The sequence below is a fragment of the Salmo salar genome, chromosome ssa29 (assembly GCF_905237065.1).
Source record: "Salmo salar chromosome ssa29, Ssal_v3.1, whole genome shotgun sequence".
In the NCBI taxonomy this organism is placed as follows: Eukaryota; Metazoa; Chordata; class Actinopteri; order Salmoniformes; family Salmonidae; genus Salmo; species Salmo salar.
Window position 1 is genome coordinate 28,890,604 of NC_059470.1, and position 20,680 is coordinate 28,911,283.

The 20,680-nt window shown below is 43.5% G+C and overlaps 1 protein-coding gene and 1 pseudogene across 3 annotated transcripts; one reads left to right on the plus strand and one right to left on the minus strand.

Moving 5' to 3' along the window:
• Positions 1–11,327, plus strand: part of LOC106590551 (thiamin pyrophosphokinase 1-like) — a 47,984-nt pseudogene extending 36,657 nt beyond the window's left edge.
• A 69-nt stretch (positions 11,328–11,396) lies between these two features.
• LOC106590555 (protein transport protein Sec61 subunit gamma) lies at positions 11,397–20,054 on the minus strand. Of its 3 annotated transcripts, none has more exons than XM_014181666.2 (4): positions 19,898–20,054; positions 12,581–12,684; positions 11,963–12,065; positions 11,397–11,554 (listed from the first exon to the last, which is right to left on the minus strand). In XM_014181666.2, the coding sequence occupies exons 2-4, from the start codon at positions 12,672–12,674 to the stop codon at positions 11,545–11,547; spliced, it is 207 nt and encodes a 68-aa protein (XP_014037141.1). In that variant the 5' UTR covers positions 12,675–12,684; positions 19,898–20,054; the 3' UTR covers positions 11,397–11,544. The 3 variants fall into 3 exon arrangements, with proteins under 3 accessions (XP_014037141.1, XP_014037140.1, XP_014037138.1); XM_014181665.2 differs by lacking the exon at positions 19,898–20,054 and adding an exon at positions 13,474–13,497; XM_014181663.2 differs by lacking the exon at positions 19,898–20,054 and adding an exon at positions 13,201–13,485.
• Positions 20,055–20,680: the final 626 nt, after the last annotated feature.

Genomic DNA, 20,680 nt, shown 5'->3' on the forward strand with positions numbered 1-20,680 from the left:
GTGTGTGTGTGTGTGTGTGTGTGTGTGTGTGTGTGTGTGTGTGTGTGTGTTTTAGGGCAGGAGACACAGGTTGGGAGTGAATCCAGCACTGGAGGGGAGATGGTGCAGTCTAATAGCTATAGGAGGACCGTGCAGAACACACACCACTGGACTCAAATGGAAACTGGGTGAATACACACACACACACCAACTCCTTTTCCCTCCTCTTTGTTCACAAAATCACCCCGTCTGTCTGTCCCCCCGTCCTCTGTCCCCCTGTGGTTTGTCCCAGTCCTAGGCCCAGTGGCCAGCTGTGTTGTTAATGAGTTAGTGCAGACCACAGTACCACCGGTACAGGGGGTGGGGGAGACCTCAACAATCTGTTATGGTTGGTTGTATAACTCAGTGTCAAGGGGAATCCAGGCAGGAGCATTCATGGTATATGTGCGTGTGTGTGTGTGTGCATGCGAGCTTGCTTCTTGGCTCCTTGCCAGTGAATATACAGGTAACTGCTAAAATAAAGGAAACACCAACATAAAGTGTCTTAATAGGGCGTTGGACCACCACGAGCTGCCAGAACAGCTTCACTGCACCTTGGCATTGATTTTACAACATTCTGGAACTCTATTGGAGGGATGTGACACCATTCTTCCACAAGAAATTCCATAATTTGGTGTCTTGTTAATGGTGGTGGAAAACGATGTCTCGGATACCGCTCCAGAATCTCCCGTAAGAGTTCAATTGGGTTGAGATCTGGTGACTGAGACACACACACACCCTTTAAACCCCCTATGCTCATTTGAAACCCCGTTTTCAATGTCACTGAGACCTTTTCTTCTAGTCATGGTAGCCAAAATAATGGGCAGCTGGGCATTTTTATACATGACCCTAAGCATGATGAGATGTTAATTACTTAATTAAATTAGGAACCACACCTGTGTGTAAGCACATGCTTTCAATATTCTTTGTATTCCTCATTTACTCAAGTGATTCCTTTATTTTGTTACCTGTGTGTGTGTGCGTGCGTCCATCCGTGAGCGCGTTTGTGCATGCGTGTGTGTTACTTTCCCACCTGTTACCTTGGCACCTGATTGATAATAAGGGTGGGATTATGCGTGAGAGGCTCCTTCAGATTAACAAGGCATAATAAAATGAATAATTCATCACACAATTAAAAAAGAAGGCAGTGGAATATTTCTCCTGGGATCGGATGGATGAAGATAAGAAAAGTATTGGACCCTCAGCTTTTGTGTGTGTGCGCATATGCAAATGTCTCCATGTTTCCATAAATGTGTGTTTGACTGAGTAACCTGGCAACAGTATTTTAGAGAAACTAGTGGACAGATTAGGAGTTCGTATGATTTTAAAGTGTGTGTGCGTGTTATAAATGACTATCACTGTTTAAAGACTTATTCTAATGAATCATATATGGTGTATTATAAAGAGAGACCTGTGCTGTTAGCGGCTGTCTGGCCTAAAGAGACTGTCAGGGCTTTGGCTCAGTTTGAAGTCCTGCACATTAGAGAGAATCACAGAGAGGACTGCACTACAAGGCATACAGATCTGTAGTGTGGCAACGTTTCAACCACTGTAGATCCATGTCTGGATTACAAGTTTACTGTACAAGTTAGCTCATTTGAACCCTATTCTACAATGTTAAACATACTTATTGTGCATACTGTATATATGGATATTATACTTTATTTTTCTAAAGGAGAGCCCTGATGGTATATTGCTTGTTTTAGTTGAGTGTTCTGTTTGGCAGGGTACTGTTTGAATAATAATGTCGTCTGAGTGTTGACTGAGGGAGTTTAAGAGTTGGAGCTCAGCGGAGGAAGAGGAGGGTAGATAAATAAATCATCAGAGAAAATACTTAATGTTCTTCAACATCTCAGATCAGTGGTTGATCAACCCCCAAACACACGCACACGCAGCATTCTCCTCAGCACTAAGTCTAACTGTGCCCATCCATTCTCCTCAGCACTAAGTCTAACTGTGCCCATCCATTCTCCTCAGCACTAAGTCTAACTGTGCCCATCCATTCTCCTCAGCACTAAGTCTAACTGTGCCCATCCATTCTCCTCAGCACTAAGTCTAACTGTGCCCATCCATTCTCCTCAGCACTAAGTCTAACTGTGCCTATCCATTCTCCTCAGCACTAAGTCTAACTGTGCCCATCCATTCTCCTCAGCACTAAGTCTAACTGTGCCTATCCATTCTCCTCAGCACTAAGTCTAACTGTGCCCATCCATTCTCCTCAGCACTAAGTCTAACTGTGCCCATCCATTCTCCTCAGCACTAAGTCTAACTGTGCCCATCCATTCTCCTCAGCACTAAGTCTAACTGTGCCCATCCATTCTCCTCAGCACTAAGTCTTAACTGTGCCCATCCATTCTCCTCAGCACTAAGTCTAACTGTGCCCATCCATTCTCCTCAGCACTAAGTCTAACTGTGCCTATCCATTCTCCTCAGCACTAAGTCTAACTGTGCCCATCCATTCGCCCATCCATTCTCCTCAGCACTAAGTCTAACTGTGCCTATCCATTCTCCTCAGCACTAAGTCTAACTGTGCCCATCCATTCTCCGATGGTGATGACGGCTGCAGAAGAGTTACCTTCTATCTTTACTTGTCAGCCCTGCTATAGAACACATCCCTCTCTCCCTCTGCTGTTCTATTGGCTATACAAACAGCCAGTAGGCAAGAACTGACTAACATTGGCCGCAGCCCTCCATCCCTAATGCTCCTGCATTGTGTATGTCGGGTGGTGAGTGTGATTGAATAAAGTTTTCCAAATAAAAGAAAATGTTATTAGTCACATACAGTGAAATGCTAACTTACGAGCCCCTAACCAACAGTGCAGTTAAAAAAAATATATGGATAAGAATAAGAGATAAAAGTAACAAGAAATTAAAGAGCAGCAGTAAACAATAACAATATATACAGGGGGGTGCCAGTACAGAGTCAATGTGCGGGGGCACCGGTTAGTTGAGGTAATATGTACATGTAGGTAGAGTTATTAAAGTGACTATGCATAGATAACAGAGAGTGGCAGTGGTGTGGAGAGGGTGACTATGCATAGATGACAACAGAGAGTGGCCGTGGTGTGGAGTGGAGGGGGGGGGACAATGCAAATAGTCTGGGTAGCCATTTGGCATTCAAAACATGGCAAGGGCCCCAAAATGGCCGCTGGGTAGAAGCTTAAAAAGAGTAGACTCTGACCCCCGTTAACTTTAATGGGTCTGTTGAGCAAAGCTTCAACCCTCCAAAAAGATCACATTAAGTTAATGGAGGGCAATGTAGGAGCTGCAGTTTTATAGAGAATGAATGTTCAATAAGGTACGTGTATGTACGCGTATGTGGCAGAGCTATGTGATGTCATCGACCATTTCAGTTTGTGTGTGAAATGTGAATACTAGAAAACAATCTTACTTGTGTTGTAATTAATGACATCACACAGTGGATCTCTCTCCTGAGTTTTGGAAAGAGGAAGACAGGATTTGGGGAGAGAGAACATTGTGTGTGAGGCTCAGTAAGAGATCAGAAGGAGCTAATGCAGGGTGCTAATGTGTTTGGAGGATTAGTTGAAGCTGTAAATGTTCTTACTGAAGTGTCAAATGAAATAAACGTTTATTAGTCACGTGCCGAATACAAGACCTTACAGTTAAATGCTTACTTACTAGCCTCTAACCAACAATGCAGTTAAAAAAATAAGAATAAGAAATTAAAGTAACAAGTAGTTAAAGAGAAGCAGTAAAATAACAATAGCGAGTCTACAGTGCCTTGCGAAAGTATTCGGCCCCCTTGAACTTTTCGACCTTTTGCCACATTTCAGGCTTCAAACATAAAGATATAAAACTGTAATTTTTTGTGAAGAATCAACAACAAGTGGGACACAATTATGAAGTGGAACGAAATTTATTGGATATTTCAAACTTTTTTAACAAATAAAAAACTGAAAAATTGGCGGTGCAAAATGATTCAGCCCCTTTACTTTCAGTGCAGCAAACTCTCTCCAGAAGTTCAGTGAGGATCTCTGAATGATCCAATGTTGACCTAAATGACTAATGATGATAAATAGAATCCACCTGTGTGTAATCAAGTCTCCGTATAAATGCACCTGCTCTGTGATAGTCTCAGAGGTCCGTTTAAAGCGCAGAGAGCATCATGAAGAACAAGGAACACACCAGGCAGGTCCGAGATACTGTTGTGGAGAAGTTTAAAGCCGGATTTGGATACAAAAAGATTTCCCAAGCTTTAAACATCCCAAGGAGCACTGTGCAAGCGATAATATTGAAATGGAAGGAGTATCAGACCACTGCAAATCTACGAAGACCCGGCCGTCCCTCTAAACTTTCAGCTCATACAAGGAGAAGACTGATCAGAGATGCAGCCAAGAGGCCCATGATCACTCTGGATGAACTGCAGATATCTACAGCTGAGGTGGGAGACTCTGTCCATAGGACAACAATCAGTCGTATACTGCACAAATCTGGCCTTTATGGAAGAGTGGCAAGAAGAAAGCCATTTCTTAAAGATATCCATAAAAAGTGTCGTTTAAAGTTTGCCACTAGCCACCTGGGAGACACACCAAACATGTGGAAGAAGGTGTTCGGGTCAGATGAAACCAAAATCGAACTTTTTGGCAACAATGCAAAACGTTATGTTTGGCGTAAAAGCAACACAGCTCATCACCCTGAACACACCATCCCCACTGTCAAACATGGTGGTGGCAGCATCATGGTTTGGGCCTGCTTTTCTTCAGCAGGGGCAGGGAAGATGGTTAAAATTGATGGGAAGATGGATGGAGCCAAATACAGGACCATTCTGGAAGAAAACCTGATGGAGTCTGCAAAAGACCTGAGACTGGGACGGAGATTTGTCTTCCAACAAGACAATGATCCAAAACATAAAGCAAAATCTACAATGGAATGGTTCACAAATAAACATATCCAGGTGTTAGAATGGCCAAGTCAAAGTCCAGACCTGAATCCAATCGAGAATCTGTGGAAAGAACTGAAAACTGCTGTTCACAAACGCTCTCCATCCAACCTCACTGAGCTCGAGCTGTTTTGCAAGGACGAATGGGCAAAAATGTCAGTCTCTCGATGTGCAAAACTGATAGAGACATACCCCAAGCGACTTACAGCTGTAATCGCAGCAAAAGGTGGCGCTACAAAGTATTAACTTAAGGGGGCTGAATAATTTTGCACGCCCAATTTTTCAGTTTTTATTTGTTAAAAAAGTTTGAAATATCTAATAAATTTCGTTCCACTTCATGATTGTGTCCCACTTGTTGTTGATTCTTCACAAAAAATTACAGTTTTATATCTTTATGTTTGAAGCCTGAAATGTGGCAAAAGGTCGAAAAGTTCAAGGGGGCCGAATACTTTCGCAAGGCACTGTATATACAGGGGGTACCGGTACAGAGTCAATGTGCGGGGGCACCGGTTAGTCAAGGTAATTGAGGTAATATGTACATGTAGGTAGAATTATTAAAGTGACTATGCATAGGTAATAACAGAGTGGCAGCGGTGTAATGCAAATAGTCTGGATAGCCATTCGATTAGATGTTCACGAGTCTCATGGTTTGGGGGTAGAAGCTGACTTGGCGCTCCGGTACCACTAGCAGAGAGAACAGTCTATGACTAGGGTGGCTGGAGTCTTTGACAATTTTTAGGGCCTTCCTCTGACACCGCCTGGTATAGAGGTCCTGGATGGCAGGAAGCTTGGCCCCAGTGATGTACTGGGCCGGTCGGTGGCCGAGCAGTTGCCATACCAGGTAGTGATGCAACCAGTCAGGATGCTCTCGATGGTGCAACTGTAGAACCTTTTGAGGATCTGAGGACCCATGCCAAATCTTTTCAGTCTCCAGAGGGGGAATAGGTTTTGTCGTGCCCTCTTCACGACTGTCTTGGTGTGCTTGGACCATATTCGTTTTTATGTGATGTGGACAGCAAGGAACTTGAAGCTCTCAACCTGCTCCACTACAGCCCCGTCGATGAGAATGGGGGCGTACTCGGTCCTCTTTTTCTTGTAGTCCACAATCATCTCCTTTGTCTTCATCACATTGAGGGAGAGGTTGTTGTCCTGGCACCATACGGCCAGGTCTCTGACCTCCTCCCTATTGGTTGTCTCGTCACTGTTGTGTCATCGGCAAACTTAATGATGGTTTTAGAGTCATGCCTGGCCGTGCAGTCATAAGTGAACAGGGAGTACAGGAGGGGACTGAGCACGCACCCCTGAGGGGCCCCTGTGTTGAGGATCAGTGTGGCGGATGTGTTGTTACCTAACGTTACCACCTGGGGGTGGCCCGTCATGAAGTCCAGGATCCAGTTGCAGAGGGAGGTGTTTAGTCCCAGGGACCTTAACTTATTGATGAGCTTTGAGGGCACTATGGTGTTGAATGCTGAGCTGTAGTCATTGAATAGCATTCTCACATAGGTGTTCCTTTTGTCCAGGTGGAAAAGGGCAGTGTGGAGTGCAATAGAGATTGCATCATCTGTGGATCTGATAGGGCGGTACCTTAGTGTTCTTTGTCCCTGTGCCCAAGAACACTATGGTAGTCTGCTTAAAACATGTTGGTATTACAGACGTGGACAGGGAGAGGTTAAAAATGTCAGTGAAGACACTTGCTAGTTGGTCAGCGCATGCTTGCAGTACATGTCCTGGTAATCTGTCTGGCCCTGCAGCCTTGAGAATGTTGACCTGTTTAAAGGTTTTACTTTCATCGGCTGCGGAGAGCGTGATCACACAGTCATCCGGAACAGCTGGTGTTCTCATGCATGTTTCAGTGTTATTTGCCTCGAAGCGAGCATAGAAGTAGTTTAACTCGTCTAGTAGGCTCGTGTCACTGGGCAGCTCTCAGCTGTGCTTCCTTTTGTAGTCTGTAATGGTTTGCAAGCCCTGCCACATCCAACGAGGGTCAGAGCCGGTGTGTGTTTGGATTGGTTAAAGCTAAAATATGTACCTTTTTGGGCAACCTGACTAAATTCACCCTGATGAAGACAGCTTGTCTGTCGAAATGTTGGTTATTAAATTGTTGCATCTGAGCTCCGAAAGTGTGCGGCTCTCCTTTTCTTTTTCAAGTGCTCTACTCCGCTAGCCAGCACCTCGCCTAAACAGGTGTGCGTTTCTTTCGCCTCCAGATACGCAGTACACACACCTAGCAAGAGAGAGAGGTGTAAGCGTAAGTAACATCAGACAGAAGTAATAATAGAACAGTGTTGTTCTTCATCCGTCTAGACATGTGTCAGACCTGTTCAGAAAGGTATAAACATGTCCTCCTAACTGCTGAAGTCAAGCAGGACATTTCTCTAATTCTCCTTCTCTGACTTCTTCTTTGCTTTCTCTGTCTCCTTGCTGTCTTTTTATATTTAAGAGAAATGGATGTTATTATGCACTTTTTCTTTCTCTCTCTTGCACACACACACACACACACACACACACACACACACACACACACACACACACACACACACACACACACACACACACACACACACACACACACACACACACACACACAGGTGAATGAATACCTATTTGTATTGTATCTAAAGCTGCAGTATGTACTAATGACTGTCTGGGTTTATTCTCTGCAGGAAAAGAGCGAGGGAGTGGGAGAGAGCATTTTTTTTCTGTTTTCTCCTGGACTAAATCAGATGTTGCTGAACTATCTCACCGTCTGACCTTGGCATAGTCTCGCTCTCTCTCTCATTCCATCTCCTGCTCAAGGTCTGAAGAAAGAGAACAAATAAGGGAGGTGAAGTATCCTCAAAGTATTCTCCAGCCGTGCTGTGTCAAGATGAGGCAGGGAGGGAAACTGCTGTTGTACAGTTTTATGTCCTTTTAGATCTGAGCTATACAGAGAGTCATGCTGGGAGAGGAAATGAACAGAAAGATACCTAATGTGAAGAACCACACACACACACACACACACACACACACACACACACACACACACACACACACACACACACACACACACACACACACACACACACACACACACACACACACACACACACACACAAACAGACTACGGAGCCTCAGGATAGCTTCATTAGTAATCCTCTCCTCAGCCCTGATAACGATCGATGGCAGCCAGTGTTGCTCCAGGGACCGGAATGAGCGCCGCACCTCCACTGATAACAATGAAGCTGTTTGCTGGCTGTAATTGCCTTTTCAGCCCTGAGACCAGAGAAGGTGACCGCTTTAAATACCCATATTTACACTACAAATTACTCTGGAGAGAGAGGTGAGGAGGAGAGAGGGGGGGGGGTGATGACTCCAAATAGTCTTTGGGGGCGGCTCTAGCGGAATGGCATTTGGGCTGAAATGGAACTGTGTCTCTTGCTCTCTCCCCCCTTCTGTTTAAAATCTTATCAGGTGTGGAGCCGTGACTTGAGCTAGCTTAATTAGCCCCAACCTACACTACATATACACAAAAGTATGTGGACACCCCTTCAAATTAGTGGATTCGGCTATTTCAGCCAAACCCGTTGCTGACAAGTGTATAAAATCAAGCACACAGCCATGAAATCTCCATAGACAAATATTAGAATGGCCTTACTGAAGAGCTCAGTGACCTTCAACGTGGCACCTTCATAGGATGCCACCTTTCCAACAAGTCAGTTTGTCAAATTTCTGCCCTGCTAGAGCTGCCCCGGTCAACTAAATGCTGTTATTGTGAAGTGGAAACATCTAGGAGCAACAACGGCTCAGCCGCGAAGTGGCTGCTCACAGAATGGGACCGCCGAGTGCTGAAGCGCGTAAAAATCTTCTGTAACATTCATTAGGGAATTCCAAACTGCCTCTGGAAGCAAAGTCAGCACAATAACTGTTCGTTGAGAGCTTCATGAAATGGGTTTCGATGGTCGAGCAGCTCAATGCCAAGCGTCGGCTGGAGTGATGTAAAGCTTGCCGTCTAGTGGAGGCTGTTATAGCAGCAAAGGGGGGACCAACTCCATATTAATACCCATGATTTGGGAATGAGATGCTCGACAAGCAGGTGTCCACATACTTTTGGTCATGTAGTGCTAGGCATTGATAGGGCTGCCCATTACATGTTTGATGGGCTGCGTACGTGCATGCCTATGTATCAAAAAATGTTGTATCTAAAAAAAATCTTTCCCCAACAATCCACTGTTCCTCTTTCCACAGTGGAGTACTGCCCCTAGTGGTTAAATTAACTACAACTAGTGTCTTCAGCATAGGTTCTGCAGAGGAACGGTTTGGAGGACTCACGTCATTCACACAACATACGGTATGCCTCTGCCTCAATGTCCTCTATGGCCAATTACTTCCTTTCATTCTTTTCATGACTGTTTTCACTCCCCATTCCTCCTATTGCTAGTGTAACATCATGGATGTTTACAACACACACACAAAACACAGTAACATCGTGGATGTTTACAACACCCACACAAACACACTGTAACATTGTGGATGTTTACAACACCCACACAAACACAGTGTAACATCATGGATGTTTACAACACACACACAAACACAGTGTAACATCATGGATGTTTACAACACACACACAAACACAGTGTAACATCATGGATGTTTACAACACACACACAAACACAGTGTACCATCATGGATGTTTACAACACACACACAAACACAGTGTAACATCATGGATGTTTACAACACACACACACAAACACAGTGTAACATCATGGATGTTTACAACACACACACAAACACAGTGTAACATCATGGATGTTTACAACACACACACAAACACAGTGTAACATCATGGATGTTTACAACACACACACAAACACAGTGTAACATCATGGATGTTTACAACACACACACAAACACAGTGTAACATCATGGATGTTTACAACACACACACAAACACAGTGTAACATCATGGATGTTTACAACACCCACACAAACACAATGTAACATCATGGATGTTCTGTTTTTTGAAGCAGGATGGCGTTTTGTCAGGCTGATGTGCATTCAGCCACCTGACATTTGATTTGTTCTCGGTGTTTGTTTAGTACCATCCAGGAAACGTGATTATGGTGGACTATTTTTTTTATACACATTCAATAACCTAATTTAATATTCTACATATGTTTTGTTCTCCTGTCCCAATAGACTTTTCAAACAAAGTAATTCTGAGATGTCAGTGTTGATGTAGTAGAATAGGATGCAGTTTCAGCCTGTCTGCCAGTAGAATGGGGTTATAAGGTAGAATAACTTTGTCCCCAAGGGAATGTGAGGTGTGGTTATTAAAATCACAAGACAATGTTACACAATGGCATAATCCAGACAGTCCATGTATAACCCATTTTTACATCAACCCTTGAGGTGCACAAAGATGCTAAACATATCCTTCATATTAAATAGACATGACAATAAGTTAGTAGTACATTCTTTGAGTTCTGATGGAAGGAGAAACGCAACATCCTGCAATGCCTGATTTTGCCAAACGAGGTCACTGTCAACCTAGTCTCAGGACCACCTCATCTATTAACGTCTTCAGTAACCTCCAAGACCGACATCATCATCACCCTAGCTACAGTCCTCTCACTTTATTTTGACGTGTCACCTTTCTATTGTAATGAAGTCTACACTTATGTAGTGAAGAATATTATTTTATTAATACCAATGGACACATGAAAAGAGAACCTGAAAATCCTCAACTTAATGCAGCTAGCTCTATGGTGGAAGTCTCTTCTGTCCGGGCCAGAGGGTTGGATTTGAGGCATACCAGTTCTCAGTTCTCTTATGCAGTGGTCAAGCACAATGCTAGTCCTTGTGTGTGTGAACACCCTCCCACCACCGTTCCCTTGGTCCCAGCTGAGTGCTTTAATACACAGCATGGAGTGGTCTGACCGGACCACCCTGGGGTTACAGTGTAACTGTTTGTTTGTAAACAGTGGTGTTTTCCTCTATTACCTTTCCATGTAGGTTCTGCAGGCTGAACATGTCTTACTGACTGTGTTATAGACAACCAGGTTCTGCAGTTCGGGAGCCTGGTGAGCACATACAACACCTACGAGCCCGTCAGCCAGGGAGACCAGAGGAAGCCTGTAACCGTGACTACGGACCAGCCGTTGCTCTGGAGCATGGGCATCTGCAGGGACAAGAAATTACATAACCGACCAGCGTGCTCCACCCTCTGCCAGCACGGGGGGGGGGCATACTCTCAATGGTGGATTGTAGGGTGCAAGTATACGGTTTGGAACCCAGCACCTTAAATTGGGGAGGATGGACTCATAGTAATGGCTGGAACAGAATAAATTGAATGGTATGAAACACATGAAACATTGTTTCCATGTGTTTAATACCACTCCATTCCAGACATTATGAGCCATCCCCTCAGCAGCCTCCTGTGATGTACACACAATATACATCTCATACATAATAATCATCATCATTGTAACACGCAGATTTTTCTTTAATTTATTAACACAGTGCAATGTAAAAACAAAAATCACATCCCTTCACCCCCCCACCACTATCCCATGTTGCCCCACTGTCTCAGGTCACTGGGTATTGTAGTTCTGTAGTCGTAGTTGTATCACACCTCCAGATGTTCAGCCGCCCCTGAGAGAGAAGAACAACACATGAACAGGGCCACATAGGCTAATTAAGTTTCTCACCCAAGTCTACAGTCCTCCACTATTCCTTATGATTTGAAATAGAGCATGTGTACTGCATTCAATCACATCAAAGTGCTGGAAAACAGCAGTATGTTTGATATTAATGCAGATATATCTTCCAAGGCATTACTACATGCATCTATGCACATCATACCTTGATTACATTACACATATTGGATGCTTGTAGATTGGTAACACAAGCGCACCTTAGCTAAATCACCCAATTTCTACACTAACCTACAAAGCCAAATGGACTTAAAGGGTGTTTTCTTCCAATAATGTACTGACTACTGTTTGACTCCTGGTGTTGTCATGCAGTCTAGTCCTATGTTGAAGGTGTGGTCCTACTTACACAATGATGTTGTTGATGGGGATGTGGATGAGCTTGACAAAGAACCCAATGAAGCCCATAATGGCAAACCCAATCGCCGTTGCCATGGCGATCTTCTGGAATTCTAGAAATGATCAGAAGAGATGGTACAATTAGAATCTTTCACAGACAACGGCAGAAAAAACAGACAGAGCTTCGCAAGAGTCTTCTTGATCAATGTGTTTTTTTGTTGTTTTTCTACATCAAGGGGTTTAAAATAGAAACAGGCCTGCTCCATTCACTTAATGTCATGCTAAAAGAGATTGGTTATATCTGAAGCTGTGATTGTGGTCTTGTGAAGTCAACACTGAAGATTCAATCAGTGATTAATCATCAGTGTTATCCATCTCCTAATAATGCTTTGTAGCTGCTCAGCTATGCAAGGTTGCAGTCAGTTAACTTGCTACCCAAGTAACCCTTTTGACAATCTACTGTGCAATGATGTTATGCTTCAGAGTGTAAACTCACTCAGCAGACAGTGAACTGACAAAAGACAAGATCCTAAATCAGGATAGCAGATCGTGTAACCTAAACACACATTCAAGTGTATAAGTAAACCACTGACATATAAAGAAAGAGCTGGGTGACTGATAACCATACCTTTCCTGTCTGGTTTTGTGCACCTCTTAACGAGCCTTATGGAGTCCTTGACGAACTGCCGGCTGGGCTCAACGAACTGCATAACCTGGTCCATGATGGTTCGGCTGGGGGCAAACAAGTATCCGACAGCCTAGGGTTAGCTAGCTAGGTCCATCAAAGTGTCACTAGCTACACATCTCTTCATCCCTCACAATTTCTTATGTATAATAAAGGGTTCAGTTACGGGTCTGTCCGTAAATTATTAAACATTTAGGCCTGGCCTATAATGTGTTCGCTGAGATTTTGGTCCATTTTCTGTATGGGTGCACGAATAAACCTGATACTGTAGCTAACGTTAACTAGCTAGTTAGCTACATTAGCTAGTTAACTGGTGTCGATGTCAACCATAGACTAAGAAGATTTCACAACGAAACACTACGTTGAGCAATCAAGACAGACATTGCTTTCTAATTTCAACGTCAACGTTGCACTGGACGCCTCAAGATTGTTTGTTTATTTACCAGCAAACAATCCTGCTAGCTACAGTAGTCAGGCGCCACAATGAATGAAGACGTAGGTATATACCGTTATAACAGTTTGGCTACTAAACTAGAATAATTCTTTAACATGTAGTTTCTTACCTAGCTATGTTACTATATGAACGTGTCCAAACGAATATCTCTGAGAATAAATAGATGAAGTAGCTAGGCACCGACGTAGCTAAGAAAAGCCACGTCGCTTTCGGAAGCTTTTGATAGAATCTAGAAGACGTACAATTCTGATGCACATGCGTGAGTGCAGAGAGCAAGAGGCAAAGTGAGAGGTTTTACTCCGCCCAAAATCTGGCCACGAAAATAAGATCAAATCAAAGTGTATTTATCACATGCGCCGAATACAACAGGTGTAGAACTTACAGTGAAAGAGAGGGGGGAGGGGGGGGTCAGCTGAGGCCCAGAGAGGGGGGCCAGACCCCCGTAGAGGGGTGCCTACCTCACCACCCACGGCCACCAGGGGGCACCAGTACATCCAGCTAGCTCCCTACAGAGGGCCAGAGAGGGATGGGGCCAACTCAGGGAAAGGGGGCCTACACCCGGAGAGGGGTGCCGACCCCCACCCACGTCCAAAAGGGGGTGCCACTACATCCAGCAGGCTCCCTGCACCAGGGAGATGGGGGAGATGGCCAAAGAGGGCTGGGGCCGCCCCATGGAGGGTGGGGGTGTCTCCCGGAGAGGGGGGCCAACCTCCTGCCCTCAACACCCAGGCGGCTCCACTACATCCACCCTGCTCTCTTCACCAGGAAGAGAGGGGGTAGACAGAGAGGGATGGGACAAACCCAGGGAGGCGGGGCCGACCGCCGGAGAGAGGGCCCGTCCCCTGCCCGTGGCCACCAGGGGGTACTACTAAACTCACCCAGAGAGGACTGGGACCAACCCAGGGAGGCGGAGCCAATCCCAGGTCAGCAGGCACTAACTCCGCCATGGTTCGTTAAAGAGCCTATAGGGTAATAAATGGCGTTTTTGTATTATTTTTTATTATTGCCGAAAATGACTTATTTGGTAAATACAAAATAAAAAAAATAGTTTTGTTCTACAGTTTACATACACCTTAGCCAACACATTTAAACTCAGTTTTTCACAATTCCTGACATTTAATCCTAGCAAAAATTCCCTGTTTTAGGTCAGTTACGATCACCACTTTATTTTAAGAATGTGAAATGTTAGAATAACAGTAGAGAGAATGATTTATTTCAGCTTTTATTTCTTTCATCGCATTCCCAGTGGGTCAGAAGTTTACATACACTCAATTAGTATTTGGTAGCATTGCCTTTAAATTGTTTAACTTGGGTGAAAAAAAATTTCAGGTAGCCTTCCACAAGCTTCCCACAATAAGTTGGGTGAATTTTGGCCCATTCCTCCTGTCAGAGCTGGTGTAACTGAGTCAGGTTTGTAGGCCTCCTTGCTTGTGATGGCCACTCCAATACCTTGACTTTGTTATCCTTAAGCCCTTTTGCAACAACTTTGGAAATGTGCTTGGGGTCATTGTCCATTTGGAAGACCCATTAGCGACCAAGCTTTAACTTCCTAACTGATGTCTTGAGATGTTGCTTCAATATATCCACATAATTTTCGTCCCTCATGATGCCATCTATTTTGTGAAGTGCACCAGTCCCTCCTGCAGCAAAGCACCCCCACAACATGATGTTGCCACCCCCGTGCTTCATGGTTGGGATGGTGTTCTTCGGCTTGCAAGCCTCCCCCTTTTTCCTCCAAACATAACAATGGTCATTATGGCCAAACAGTTCTACAGTGAGGGGGAAAAAGTATTTGATCCCCTGCTGATTTTGTACGTTTGCCCACTGACAAGAAATGATCAGTCTATAATTTTAATGGTAGGTTTATTAGAACAGTGAGAGACAGAATAACAACAACAAAATCCAGAAAAACGCATGTCAAAAATGTTATAAATTGATTTGCATTTTAATGAGGGAAATAAGTATTTGACCCCCTCTCAATCAGAAAGATTTCTGGCTCCCAGGTGTCTTTTATACAGGTAACGAGCTGAGATTAGGAGCACACTCTTAAAGGGAGTGCTCCTAATCTCAGTTTGTTACCTGTATAAAAGACACCTGTCCAGAAGCAATCAATCAGATTCCAAACTCTCTACCATGGCCAAGACCAAAGAGCTCTCCAAGGATGTCAGGGACAAGATTGTAGACCTACACAAGGCTGAAATGGGCTACAAGACCATCGCCAAGCAGCTTGGTGAGAAGGTGACAACAGTTGGTGCGATTATTCGCAAATGGAAGAAACACAAAATAACTGTCAATCTCCCTCGGCCTGGGGCTCCATGCAAGACCTCACCTCGTGGAGATGTTTTCGTTCAAAGGCTGAAAGAAAAACATGGCCACTTCTCGGGGCCGCGCATCTCCTGTCTCTGAGCCACCAGCCTGACCACTCACAAACAGCGCTCCTGTACCTAGCCCAGAGACAGCAGAGATCTCATTCCACTTTCTGGCGCCTTCAGAGAGCCTATGGGAGCCTTAGAAATTGTCACGTTACAGCAGAGATCCTGTATTTTCGACAGAGATGCCACAGAAGCACAAGAAATGGTCAGAGAGGGCACTTCCTGTATGGAATCTTCTCAGGTTTTGGCCTGCCATATGAGTTCTGTTATACTCACAGACACCATTCAAACAGTTTTATAAACTTTAGAGTGTTTTCTATCCAAATCGACCAATTATATGCATATTCTCATTTCTGGAAAAGAGTAGTAACTAGTTTAAATCGGGTACGTTTTTTATCCGGCCGTGAAAATACTGCCTCCTACCCTAGAGAGGTTAAAGGCGTCTTTAAAAAACAAGGACATTTCTAAGTGACCCCAAACTTTTGAACGGTAGTGTATATTATAAACAGAGAGTAGCAGCAGCACAAAAGAGTGGTCTGGGTAGCCATTTGATTAGCTGTTCAGGAGTCATATGGCTTGGGGGTAGAAGCTGTTAAGAAGCCTTTTGGACCTCAACTTGGCGCTCCGGTACCGCTTGCCGTGCGGTAACAGAGAGAACAGTCCATGACTAGGGTGGCTGGAGTCTTTGACAATTTGTAGGGCCTTCCTCTGACACCGCCTGATATAGAGGTCCTGGATGGCAGGAAGCGTGGCCCCAGTGATGTACTGGGCCGTACGCACTACCCTCTATAGTGTCTTGCAGTCGGGGCCGAGCAGTTGCCATACCAGGCAGTGATGCAACCAGTCAGGATGCTCTCGATGGTGCAACTGTAGAACCTTTTGAAGATCTGAGGACCTATGCCAAATCTTTTCAGTCTCCTGAGGGGGAATAGGTTTTGTCGTGCCCTCTTTACGACTGTTTTAGTGTGTTTGGACAGTGTTAGTTTGTTGGTGATGTGGACACCAAGGAACTTGAAGCTCTCAACCTGTTTCACTACAGCCCCGTTGATGAGAATGGGGGTGTTCTTGGTCCTCTTTTTCCTGTGGTCCACAATCATCTCCTTTGTCTTGATCATGTTGAGGGAGAGGATGTTGTCCTGGCACCACACGACCAGGTGTCTGACCTCCTCCCTATAGGCTGTCTTATCGTTGTCAGTGATCAGGCCTACCACTGTTGTGTCATCGGCAAACTTGATGATGGTGTTGGAGTCGTGCCTGGCCATGCAGTCATGAGTGAACAGGGAGTACAGGAGGGGACTGAGCAAGCACCCCTGAGAGGCCCCGTGTTGAGGATCAGAGTGGCGGATGTGTTGTTCCCTACCCTTATCACCTGGGAGCGGCCCATCAGGAAGTCCAGGATCCAGTTGCAGAGGGAGGTGTTTAGTCTGAAGGGGTTAAACTAAGGCCTCATACCTTTTAAAGGGTTAATAAATTGTGTTATGATAAACTGTAAGGTCTCGTCTTCAGAAGATGCTTGGACTCGTTCACCTTGTTATGACCTTATACTTGTGATGAAAGGTCAAGTTTCAGTCAAACCACATGTCAAAAATAGAGTGGATCATTATTAAAGGGCATTCCTTTCTTGTGTGCTCATATTTCAAGGTGTTTCATCTCTGTCATTGTGTTTTACAGCAATCGTCTTCAACGTGGAGACAGCGACGTACAACAACCTGAAGTTCCAATTGTGGGATTTTGATGTACAGTTGAGTATCAGGTAATTATATGATTACCACAACAGGCCTTTCACGGGTATGCATAAACACAGACATTGTTGAGTATAAAAGGAAGACAGAAGCTTCTTCAAGGCATCACAACTTGCCATACATTACTTTGCCACAGCTCTTTGTATAAAGTGTTTGGCCTAGTTGCCTATGCTCGCCACAGTCTTTCCCCTAACCCTTGTTTCTCTTTCCCCTATCCTCATTTTTCTCCCCCAAATCCTGAACTACTGAGCTATTTGATCAGTTCAGTTATTGCCTTAATTCAACACACCTGGTCTACCAGGTTGGTTAACTTCTATGGGCTAGGTGGGACGTGACCGTCCCACCTGCGGGACACATTATTCAACAGCCATTGAAATAGCATGGCGCGAAATAAAAAACAGCAAAAATCTCATAATTTCATTTTCTCAAACAATCAAGTATTTTACACCATTTTAAAGATAAACTTCTCGTTAATCTAACCACATTGTCCGATTTCAAAAAGGCTTTACGGCGAAAGCATAAAATTAGATTATGTTAGGACATAAACTTCACAAGAAAAACCACACAGCCATTTTCCAAGCAAGGACATGCATCACAAAAACCAAAAATACAGCTAGAATATTCACTAACCTTTGATGATCTTCATCAGATGGCACTCATAGGACTTCATGTTACACAATACATGCATGTTTTGCTCGATAAAGTTCATATTTATATCCAAAAACCCCATTTTACATTGGCGCGTGATGTTCAGAAAATGTATTCCCACCAAAACTCCGGTGAATGTGCACATCAATTTACAAAAATACTCATAAACGTTGATAAAATTTGCAACAGTTATTGAAAGAATTATAGATATAATTCTCCTTAATGCAACCGCTGTGTCAGATTTTAAAATAGCTCAACCATCAAAGCAAGCTATACAGATACCCGCCAAGTTCTGGGATCAACTAAACTCAGAATTAGTATTATAAATATTCTCTTACCTTTGCTGATCTTCATCAGAATGCACTACCAGGAATCCTACTTCGACAAGAAATGTTATTTTTGTTCGAAATACTCCATATTTATGTCCAAATACCTCCGTTTTGTTTGTGCGTTCAGATCAGTATCCAAAGGCAGTACCAGAGACAAAGTCAAATAGTTCCATTACCGTTCGTAGAAACATGTCAAACGTTGTTTACAATCAATCCTTAGGGTCTTTTTAATATAAAACGTTGATAATATTCCAACCCGGACAATAGCGTATTCATTCAAGAAGAAAAAGAAGGAGGGGCGTGCTGGCGGGCTCGCGCATAACCAAGTCCTTTGTCCTCAGGCAGTCAACTCATTGACTGAGCTCCTATTTTCTGCCCAGTAACAGGAGAAGGATGAAACACGTTTCTAAAGGCTGTTGACAGCCAATGGAAGCCTTAGGAAGTGCAACGTGACCCCACAGGGATTCAAAAGAAGAACTACAATTCTCAGATTTCCCACTTCCTGGTTGGATTTCTCAGGTTTTTGCCTGCCATTTGAGTTTTGTTATACTCACAGACATCATTCAAACAGTTTTTGAAACTGCAGAGTGTTTTCTATTCAAATCTACTAATAATATGCACATTTTTGACTCTGGGCCTGAGTATTAGGCAGTTTACTCTGGGCACGCTTTTCATCCGAAAATGAAAATAATAATACCTTAAAGTTAATCAAAAACATGAAGTGCCTGCAGCACTCAGGAACAGGTTTGCCGACCTCTGACATATTGTATCAGAGGGAACACACACACACTGCTTTCATTGTGAGATTTCTGCAATAGAAATAATACTCCTATCATTACATCTAACTCATAACACACTAGTTACTATTCTTAATGCATTTTCTACATTTATAAACATACTTTCACCTTCTCAAATCAATTAGTCAATATACATCTGTCCCTCCTCTGGAACAATGATCACTCTTATGTTCCATACTGACTTGAACATACTGACTTGAAAAGGAAAGAGAAAAAAAGTACATGTTTAATAACTTAGCCCCACTCATTAATGTGACTAACATTATTATTCTAATTACATGGTGAAACAAAAGAGACAAAAAAAACGTTTGTGGTTATCCCAAGCTATCATGCTTTGATTTCCCTAACAAACCACCTCCCTTTAGGAGGTTTCTGCTGACTCTCTCGGCCAAATACATTTTAGCAGCGTCCCCACCCCTCACCGTTCGGTAGCAACTCTCTCTCGCTGTATCCAAATCACAACTGAAGCATTTTATAAAATTATCCAACCCAAATTTAGAATGACAGCCGTTAGTGCTTACTTTGAGTCTAGGACTCAAATTCCAGCTTCTCAATTTAGCACACATCATCCCTGTTAGAACATTCATTTATAAACAACCTTTTATTGCCGGTAATAACTCTTCTCATTACAGCCCCCCTTTGTCCCTGTTGTCCTGTCACGAGGGGCCTGGTAATGAAAGATCAGTATCTCAATGCATCCTTAGTCTAAATTGTTCACAATGTGTAGACCAACCACCCCCCCCCCCCCCCTCCCCGGCACTTATCATTCTAGCGTGTCTTTTTCAGATATCGTTTACAGTTCATCTTCCCAACGGCACATGTATCTTTTGCTTGTCACAAATCATGGTACTTGATAATGTCCTGATTTTAATATCCAAGTAGATACATCCGTTTCTCTCATGTACACGAGTCTCTCACCTGAGCCGTTCTCTCACGCCATGCTCATTCCACACACGCTCAAAGCACTATGTCCCCGTTTATGGCTCGGACTCAGATTGAAGTGTTAAAAGTCACTGTCGCATTGCACACCTTTGTCTTCTTCCTTCAGCTGGTTAGGGAGGGTTTTGAGGCTCACACACACTGTTTGTGGTCAAATTATTCCTACCATGCATTAAGACATGATCTGACGTCACCTTCCATGACAACCTAAAACAACACAGATCATAACATCAGTTTAGTTCATTTCATTTCTGTTTCAGGAAATCCAGACAAGCATTGACTATATGACAAATTATTACATTAACCTTTTCTTAATAACATTATCTCTACGACAAATGTCAAAAAGCATAACATACTGTTACTGCTAAAACCATTTTCAAAATTAGTCCACACTCCCCTATTCTACTGTCGACCTCTAGGAAGAGTTACCAGATCATGAAGTTAGCACCCTAACCCCTTGCAGAATCCCACACTCCAGTATCCCAATCTGGGGAAATTTGTATCGAAACAAAAACACAAAATGAAATCAGCAATACATATATCACAATCCATTTGAAGTAACAGTCATCCCTTATTAACATATATTTTCCCTTCTAAATGCAGACTGAACACAATACCTCTGTATATTTACCCAAAGACCAGGACCTCAGGGAACTGGTCATTTACCCCATCAAACACGTGATTCACAAACAACATGTTAAATCAAAAAGAAACAAATTCGAATAACTAATCAATTTAGAATTACAACTATTTACAACTCCC

Coding starts and splice junctions, on each gene's coding strand:
- LOC106590555 (XM_014181666.2), bottom strand. CDS start 12,674: ATGGACCAGGTTATGCAGTTCGTTGAGCCCAGCCGGCAGTTCGTCAAG. Junction 12,066..12,580: donor CACAAAACCAGACAGGAAAG/GTATGGTTATCA, acceptor GATCATTTCTAG/AATTCCAGAAGATCGCCATG.